Source organism: Perissodus microlepis, chromosome 7 (assembly GCF_051167445.1).
Source record: "Perissodus microlepis isolate ML-2025 ecotype Zambia chromosome 7, ASM5116744v1, whole genome shotgun sequence".
NCBI classification, from domain to species: Eukaryota; Metazoa; Chordata; class Actinopteri; order Cichliformes; family Cichlidae; genus Perissodus; species Perissodus microlepis.
In genome coordinates, this window is record NC_140467.1 from 39,173,583 (window position 1) to 39,183,728 (window position 10,146).

A 10,146-nucleotide genomic window follows, 5' to 3' on the forward strand; every position below is an offset into this window, starting at 1 on the left:
AAATAATTAAATTATATTAGCAGAAATGGTACGACCCGTAATGGTTTAGAAAACATTTTTGTTTTCCTTACTTTGTTGTCTATTAACGAAAAATAATTTCGAAAATGCTATTGTAATTTAATTTTGTTTAATTTCTGTTTATTAAAGAAAGACTGTAGGCCAAACCAGAAATTCGTATTTTTGCTGTTTGTTTACACTTTTTATGAGATTTGTGCCTTTAATTTGTGCGTCATTTAGCCACGCCCACGTAGCGTTCGTGAATGGTTACAGTGTGCCATCTAGTAACAGTAGTGTGGCAACGCAGCCGTAGAAACCATTATTTTGACCCTACTGTCTTGCCGTAATCTCCCCCTCCCACTAACGTCTTCCTGGACAAACACACGTGGATTTTACTGACGCCAAGCACAAACAACAATAACATGGCAAGCCACGGACTCACCTACGAAGGCTGCAATTTTCTCAGACAGCGTCTGGTTTTGTCCACGCTCAGCGGGAAGCGCGTTAAGATAAAAAACATCAGGTCTAAAGATGACGAGCCGGGACTCAGGGGTGAGTTTTTAACAGATTCGCTCCGCATGTGGCGTCGCAGTTAGCTTCCTGGCTAACTGGCTAGCTGTTACGCAGTTGGGAGTGTGTTCAGTCGCTGGGCGTCAGAGGAGGGAAAATGATGGGACAGTAGTTTGATAGTGACACGAGTGTGGTCGTACATTTGCCTTATGAAGTTGTGTCTTCGATAAGCGTGTCAAGGGGCGTCGAAGCAGTGATTTGGCAGTTTTGTGAGTTGTTTGAGGTGTCTTGGTGTGTCAGAATAAAGTTCACACTGTGGGTGGATTGTTTTTGAGTGCCAGACAAATTAAAAAATAAATTACCAGGTGACATTTTTTTTTCCAGTCTCTACATATAAATTCTGTCTTCTCCAGATTTTGAGGCCAATTTTATCAGACTGTTGGACAAGTTGACTAATGGCTCCACGATAGAGATTAACCAAACAGGTGAGTGTTACAGCGAGGGTGTGATTTCGGTGTTGCTTTTGTCACAGACTGTATTTTATGCACAGTAATGACTGTTTACTGTGAGGGTGCAACGGAGGGGAGATTTCACCAACTCATCGACAACTTTGACGCATGATCAAAATTAAGATTTTTTTTTTATTATGTTTTACTCCATGATGAACTTTGGCATTTAATATACATAGTCTTCTCACATAATATTTGTCATTTATGCCTCTCTTTAAGCTCGCAATCCAAGGTTTAAATAATGTCTTAAATTGACTCATAGTTATTGATTTGTAACTAATTAAATGTCTTCATTGGAAATCTTATGCATATTTCGTCGTAGTTCCGTATTTTTCCAAATAAAGTATTTATTGCTTTTGTTTTATATGTACAGTATGTTGTATGTTATTTTAATACAGCATATATCTGGATGTAAAAGGGATTGCACTTAATAATTTGTGTGTGCTTCACTGTGTAGGTTAAGCTGTATTTTTTACTTTTTTACTTTTGCCACCTTTAGGCTTTGTAGACTTAAACCTGGAGGTTTATATGTTAGATATATTAGCTTTATGTGCAATAAAATGTGCTGTATAAATTTGTACCTTAGCAAATATTGCCATTCACTGTCTTTCTTAGGTACCGTTTTAGTTTACCAGCCTGGGTTGTTGTATGGAGGCACTGTAGAACATGACTGTAACCCGCAGCGCTCAATTGGGTACTATCTGGAGGCCCTCCTCATGCTGGGTCCTTTCATGAAGTCCCCTCTGAAGGCCACTCTGAGGGGAGTTACCAATGACCTCACTGACCCAACGGTAAGCTCATAAATATGTTCACCATCCAACTTTTGTTCTGCATTTTTCTCTGCTGATTTAGTTGCAACTCATCCACCTCATGATCGCACTGGGTGGAGCTGAGCCATGCATCTGCAAAGAAATGAACTGCGTGTTTTGTGGTGGAGTACACACCTCTCATTTCCATATGGACACTGCCCTCTAGTGCACACTTGATGATGAGCACGTTATACGTCAGTTAAGATCAACAGTGTTTCACTTAAGAATTGGTGTGCGCACAGTTTGTGTACACATATTTTCAGAAGTTGATGTCACTGGGGTTCATGTTTTTGTAATAATTTAGACACTCATGTGTTGACTTGAGGCAGTTGTGTAACATGCATCTGCTCTCTGGTTTCCCCTTTTTACACCCTTTTTTTTTTGCCACATCCTTTGCACACAAGCCAGTCTCTGTATTGTTCTCTTCAGCCCTTTTCTTCAAGGTGCATTGTTTCAAATTAGATATTGTCAACATATCATGCAAAAAAGGAAGCCTTGTGAAGTATGAATTGAGGACATTGGAGAGAGGTGTTGTCATGGAAACTGAACAGCGTCTGCCTGTTGTTGTGATGAGATTGGGTTTATTCTAGGGTTTTGGAAGGTAGTTTTTAACTCTCTGCAGGCACAAGGGTGTGCGTCAGGATTCAATCTCACTGTTCCTTGCCAGGTCGATCTGCTGAAGTCCACAGCCCTCCCAGTGATGAAGAAGTTTGGGATCGACGGAGAGGGCTTTGACATCAAGGTGAGGACCTCATGGTATTCTGTTTTTGTAGAGATGCAGTCAAACCTAGGGATAGATAAGGAAACCATGCATGTCATCTTATATCTTAATCTGTCTCTTGTGTTACACCCTCAGGTGGTGAAGAGAGGAATGGCACCTGGTGGGGGTGGAGAAGTAGTGTTTACATGTCCTGTCCGCAAAACCGTCAGGCCCGTCCAACTGACTGACCCTGGCAAGATCAAGAGGATCAGGGGAGTGGCGTATCCTTTTTAGACTTGCACTTTATTTCACCTTAAGCAAAATGAAAGTGATCGAAATAAAGAAACGCCTCTTTACATTTTAGCCCTGGTAATTTTTATGTGCTCATTTTAGTTTGAGGAGTCATATTTTTTTGTAATAATAAAGAGATCAGTTCTGTACAATTATAAGTCCGATCTAGTTACAATTACATCAACATGGCACAACTGATGTGTTATTAATATTTAAAAAAAAAACCCAAAACAGAAGGCCAGAGTAGCTCATGTTGAATCAATTCATGAATCATTTGCTTAAACTTTAGCTCAGTATCTAGTTATAAATGAGCACAATGTTGCTGATGAAGTGAAGTTTACACATAACTGGTAACGTGAGTTGCAGGAAGCCATCATGATTTTGAACTTGTTACTAAATACTAGCTAGTTGCCTCTTGATTTTGATATAATTTCTGCATCACAAAGTGGGAACACAAACACACACTTTTGAATGGCGTGTCCTTGACATTTCAAACACAGATATTCAGTGCGAGTTTCTCCTCAGATGGGCAACAGGATTGTGGAGTCAGCCAGAGGCATCCTCAACCAGTTTCTTCCAGATATCTATATCTATACTGACCACATGAAAGGAGCCAACTCTGGCAAGTGGGTATCTTTGCCTACATTTCTAAGCTGCTAAGCTTTACGTGGGTTTTCTATGTGTTTTTAATTCTCAACCCTTATTTGTGGAAACGGACTAAATCATTGTACTTGGTCAACCCCCCAGGTCTCCAGGCTTTGGTCTGACACTGGTAGCAGAGACGCTCAACGGCTGCTTCCTTAGTGCAGAGATGTCATCCACGCCACAGGGGCAGGGAGATCCCATACTGCCAGAAGACCTTGGCAGAAATTGCGCAAAACTGCTTTTGGAGGAGATATATCGGGTAAATGCACACGTGGACATTTAATACTGTGTAGAGGCTCTTGATGCCTGGCTGTACATAAAAGTATAACAGGCATGCACCAGATTGTGTGTGTATAAAGTAAAACCTGTGAATAATAAAAAAAAAATAATGATATTATTAAACAAGGACGGATCTGAGTTGCGGCTGAAAAAATGGTTAGATATGCCAACAGGATTTCTTTGTGCAAACAGGACAGAGCTTGAACATCACTGCTTCAATCCTGGGGGGTGCATCTAAAGTAGGGCTGTTCGATATAACGCCGATATATCGGATGACGATATAAAAACGTCTATCGTTTCCTATTACGCTATCGTTTGTTTCGCGGTATCGTAAAATAAACTGTTTACAGCAATATTTTTTTAATTTTTTTGATGGTCACTGTAGTGGCTATATTAATTTCCTAAAGTTCTCTCTTTCAATTATATTTAATATAACAACACTACGGACGGACAAGCGCCTGTTTTTACGTGTTGTCGTTAGCAACAATGATGGTAAAACCATCACGTGGCTCCGCTGTCTGCTTGTTTCTTTTTAATGTAACACTTTCACAATAAATCTCAAGATCCTGTTGAGACTTTTCAAATTAAAGTGAATCACGTGAAAGAGTATGCAGAGAGTTTACGGATGAGAAGCAAAAAAGAGCCGCCAGGTGCTAAAAAACTAAACCTTAGACTCAAACTTTGAAATAAAATGGTGGCCATTACAACTTATGTCTAAAAATGAATAGTTTCATGCATCGGTTAAAACACTCGACTCCAGGTAAAGGACGCCCAGCTGGAAACACTTCACGTAAGTAGAGTTGCCTGAGATTCACAGAATTTACAGAAAATATTACATTATTGTGATTTATATCGTTGTCAGGATGATAAATATCTTATATCGGGATATGAGATTTTGGTCATATCGCACAGCCCTAATCTAAAGTATAAAAAAACATATTTTTTTTGAGCATTTAACAAATACAAATATTTACTGGATTTAAGTAAATATTGCAGTTTTTGACTTCGAGGGGAGCTGATGTAGGTTTGCTGCTTCCAGGTATTTCTAGATGTATTACCTGCAGCGTTAGACAACAATTTATTTCTTGCACATTTTTAAAGTGAGAGATATGCACATTTAAGTGCTTGAAAAAACAGCTGCTAGTTTACTGCTCAGTGATGATAAATATTTCACAGTCGTATAGATGATCTATATCAGGATGTCACAGCAGATTACATTTTGAACTTCAGCTCAGACTTTAAAGCTTCCACAGTTATAAGCTACAGTTGAATACTTAACTAGAGCTTGTTAAGCTTCTTAAGCTGTAATGGCAAGTCTTCTCTGACTTCGGCACCTGTGTGAAGGTAGGGAACTCGCATACAATTCACAATATTGCACAAATAATGTTGTGTTACGACATGTGTTACATGAATGCTGTGGACATGTTTGCAGGAAGCCAAAGCAAAATACACATAGACATGGCATCTAATGACAGAATACTGTCAGCATAACAGACTGTTAAATCTGGCAATGTCTGAAAAGGCTAAATAATGCAGGTAACTGAAAGTGCTTTAATTAACTAGTTGATCTAAAGGCAACTGCCATTCAAAATAACAAGCCTATCCTGTTTTATTTGCATATCACAAGCAGGAAAAGCTAATTTCTGCCCGTTTTCATCAAGTCTGCTAGTTGTCGACTGAAAACATTACCATAAGGGCTCGGCTGTATATATGTGCTTCCATTTGCTCCCTCACAAGCAACTCTTAACATCGTTTGTGGTGAGCTGTCACAGTTTTATGAGACACTCATATGTGAGCTTTAACAGTGAAACATCAGATGTTGACAACATGAAATGGAAGAAAGAGCGTGAGTAATTTGGATTTGGACAATTTTGCATCAAACAACCCACACCAGGCAGTGTAAAGTCTGTAAAATCTCCTCTCAGAAGGAAAGTTGCAGCACACACGCGCACTGTGTGCACCGTGTTCTTGTGCATATCCCAGTTTGTCTTTGTGTACACATAATAAAGCTTGACATCATGAATAGTGAATGTTGTAGAATATTTATATATTTATTGCAGTTGTGAATCCAACACTATTCTTTTTAGATATAAGCCAGTCTTAGAGCACATGCCACCGAGTTTATCGATGTAGATTTTCTATCGCGAAGACTACTACTTTTTTTTTTTTTTACTGTGCTGGGGACTCTCTTATCATTTAAAGTAAATTTGGGCTTGAAACAATGTTGGGAAAGCTGCTGCTGCTGAAATAAAACTCCTGAATTCTTGGGGAATACCTGAGATACACTGTCAGCACACATTAGGCAACAATGACATTGCACTTGTTTACCCGCATTCCCTGGTAATAAACCTCGCCTGCATTTCAACTGAAAGAAACTTGTTTGTGGACAGACCACAATGTAGAGAGCAGCTTTTGTTTAGGTAGATTTTAGAGCACTTGATTGCATTTTCTACTTTTAATTAGGACATCATGTTTTTTTTAAAGAAAAGTAATCATGAAAGCTTTCATGGTGTGTTTTTTGTGGAGTCAGCCTGTGTCAACTGAGGAAAAACATTTGAGAGACATCTGACATAAAATCAAATTAGATTTTTAAGTTAAACTAGACCGAAGACCAAGAAAATGGCAAAATTAAGTTTGTACATTCAGATCTACAATAGCCTCAAAGGGTTCTGCCTTAATATCAAGTAATTAGCTACCTCAATATGTAAAAAGTGTAATGTAATGCTGTATAATCAGTCATTTCTTCAATTTTAAACTGTATTAACAAGAAAAAAAAATGGTGAAGTATGGGGTCCAATAGGCCATTATCACAACGGAGTATATAAATATTTGTGGCTCCAGAGTGCAGTGGGTCACACATTTGACAAACAAGCAAAAACCTTCCTGGGAAGAGAGGCAGATTCTTTGGGGAAGGTATCAGCATTTTTTATAATTGTACATTTACATATTGCCCCAGTTTCTTTCAAAACTCGAGCTCATGTCCAATGACAGGATCTGCGCTCATAAATTGTTTAATTCTTTGAATACACGAGCCGATTGGGTAACGTGTCAGCTGAATACGCTGTGTTCAAACCGATTTAATCGATTAGAAATTCCTGATGGTTGTGACCACATAAAACCAAAAAATGAGACTTTTATTAATTTAGTTATCTGTGTGTTGAAAGGTGGTGAAAGGTTTGCTGTGTGTAAACCGTCACGTCGCATAGCCACACAGGAAAAAGCCATTTCATCAGAATACGTACAATGAGAGTCTGTGAATCATGTTTGCCTCCACATGGTTCTGCCTCTCCCAGCCTCTCATAGGAGCCATGTGAGTCAAGTTAGCTGATCAGGGTAGTGCTGATTATCTCTGAAAGGGGAATATTGTTGGCTACATCCTCTTAATTCCAGGCAACAGAGTGCAGAGCTAATATCTCTCGTTAGCTTCCTTGGAGGGTGGTGGGTTAACAGGGGCCTTCTACTTTAAGTTGCTTGGCTTTTTAAAAGCTTTAGCCGCTGCTGGAAGAACAGGTAGATCATTTGAATAACTGCTATGTGTTATACCGAACTGTAGCAGGAGGACGGAGTGATTGCTAGAGCTGAGAAGCAAAAAGAAAACTCTGGAGTTAAAAGGATTTAATTTTATTTTGGGGGGCAGGAATACTTTGTTTTTGAAATCTGAGGAAATAGAAATTTGCCCAGTTCACATCAAAGGGCGCAGGTGCCCTGTGTGTTTGGCTCTGTTTGTTTTATGGTTAATCAGTACGGTCTTCTAGTTGTAAACCAGTTACTCCATGGACATTTTGTTTTTGGAAGCAGCATCAACACAGGAGCTGACGTAAGTGGTGCACTCTTTCAATTTTCACTTCTTTTTTTTCATCATGGAATTAATTTTTGTATAATACTTTGCAGGATGCACCACACTTGTCGTTGCTTTTTGCATTGTTTTCCAACTGATTAACTGTATTGGTGATCATGGAACAGGTTTGTGGAGAAAGCGTCCATTATTTTTCATTTAATGCTAATGAATTCATAAGCTTGCTTAGGAAACACTATGTTCCTCACCTGTTGGGCAACTTATGAAAAAAATATTTCTGTATTACCTAATCTATCATTTCTAGTGAATTTAAATCAATATGTGTTATATAGATCTACAGGTTCAGGTCAAATATATCTGTGATGCTTAGAAGTTAACCCTCAATTTACTGTCTGTTTTTGAGCGGCTGGGAAAGGGATTAACTTTCATTCAAAGGAATTAAGGGACTTTTCCATTAGGCCTTGTGGTTGGCTGATGGCCTCTGGAGACGGTCTCTGGAAGGCAGGGCCTGAAACTGGTGGTTAGAAATGGCGCTGTTGTGTCATGTTTCTTAGTTTGTTCAGAAACAGTTTTAGGTTTCTTTTCCTGTTTGTTCCAGAGCAGCTCTGAGAAAAGTAAAGTGTAAAATAGCAGAGCGGACAGCACAGGGATAAATGTTACATAGACTAACAACGGTAAACCTCTAACAACAAGTCATTGTAATGTGTTTCACCTAATAAATGATGAAAACATCACCATGGTTTCCATGATATGATTATGTAATTGAATCAAAATTCTGCTGACGAGCTGTCATGATGCCATAATGGAGCATGACTGAGCTACACAAGTACGTTGTTAGAACGGATCAGGTTAATGCTGCATATCGCATGTCAAGAAATAACTCAAACTACCAGCGGACAACTATTTTAAAGGTCAGACTATAAAATGTTCTTGGGTGTGTCCAGTTGTGCACTGCACACAGTGGGAAATCACACACTGAGCTCTGTTAGAGCAATGGCATGTGCTCTCTTGGATATTGAGAGTGCATCATCTGTCTAAATATTTATGTAGATGGAATTGGGAGTGTTAGTGTCATTTGGGAAAATGGTAGGAAGGTGACTGGAAAGTCAACTATAATACATTATGTGAGCAAGAAAGAAGAAAAAACACTTTAGTGACAACTTGCCAAACTGTTTCAAGACTGCTTAATTATATTTAATAGGAAAAAAGTTTAGTTTTTTTAATGAAAAGTTAGACAAACAAATCTACACAGCTTTCACTCTACAATCGCACTGTCAAGAAGTTGATTTCTCTAAACATTTCCACCTCCCTGACGCATTTCAGTGTTGTTTTCAGTTGCTGACACACGACCCCCGCCCTCCTTTCTCCCTCTGTTTTAGGGTGGCTGCGTGGATTCATCCAATCAGAGCTTGGCGCTGCTCTTGATGACCCTTGGCCAACAGGACGTGTCGAAGGTTCTCCTGGGACCCCTCTCCCCATACACGTAAGACCCATTCAAAAGTTAAATGTACAGACGGCAAATGAGGAACCCACTCAATCCCACGTTTAGTTATTCTTCTACTAGTCCTCTTTTGGCAGATGACAATATCCCAAAGTTCACAATAAGAAGCTGAATAATACTCTGTACAGCTGGATCATCAGAGAGGAGGGGGGAAAAGTCTGCATTTCTTAAATAAACACAAAATTAATCTATTTCCACTGAACTTTAACCCACTCCACTAAAGATTCAGGGTTTCTGGTAAGAGCACTCTGATGGTGCCATGCAACCACAAGGGTTTCTTTACTCAGAGTCCAATTTTAATTTGATTGCTTTGAGTAACATGTGCGATCAGATTAAACTGTTCAGATTCACATGGCTTTGGAGGGATTTTTTTATTAGGCTCATAATGGGCGGCACCTAAGATAATGTTTTGATAAACTACATTTTTGTAGTTTATAATAATTTAATCAATACTGTGAAATATTTTATAAAGTCTAATGAGTCTTGTTTCTGTTACCCTGCTTCTACTTCTAACCTATTTGGGTGTGCTGCATTTTAAATGCATAATTTGTGTGTTTGATTACTTGCAAACAACCCAAATAAAATAAATAAAAGTACAGCAGTATAAAAACAGCTGAGCACTAACCTTGTTCCAGATGTCCGTCTTCTTGAATGAGGAGCGAACTATGAACTGTCCATTTTCAGTTATCATGGTACCGGTGCTGTGTCCCTCTCAAGTACAGTACTATGATAACTGAAGATTGGCAGTGCCATCACAATACACTCTTCCTGTTATTCAGGTAACACTCCATCAGTTTTGGATAATTTCTGTCAAGTCTTACAGTTTTAAAAACAAAATCTGTTTTAAGTTTTTAGCTTTTAAAAACTTGGTATGTATGAGAAATGTGGTGGCTGATGATCTTTATTAACATGAAACTCTCTCCTTTCTCTGTCTATACAGGATCGAATTCCTCCGACACATCAGAGATTTCTTCCAGATTATGTTCAAGATTGAGGTCCAGAAGCCTTTAGAAGACGAACGGAAAGGGGGCGACAAGGTCCTGATGACCTGTGTAGGCGTTGGATACAGCAACATTAGCAAAACCTTGAAATAAATTATTTTTTCATAA

The 10,146-nt window shown here is 38.9% G+C and overlaps 1 protein-coding gene across 1 annotated transcript; it reads left to right on the top strand.

The window, feature by feature from the left end:
- Positions 1-288: 288 nt before the first annotated feature.
- rcl1 (RNA terminal phosphate cyclase-like 1) lies at positions 289-10,146 on the top strand. The gene is made up of 9 exons (XM_084934974.1): positions 289-549; positions 921-992; positions 1,632-1,807; positions 2,493-2,567; positions 2,682-2,806; positions 3,317-3,442; positions 3,564-3,720; positions 8,916-9,019; positions 9,978-10,146. Exons 1-9 carry the CDS (start codon positions 420-422, stop codon positions 10,129-10,131), a joined length of 1,119 nt encoding a protein of 372 aa, XP_084791100.1. The 5' UTR covers positions 289-419; the 3' UTR covers positions 10,132-10,146.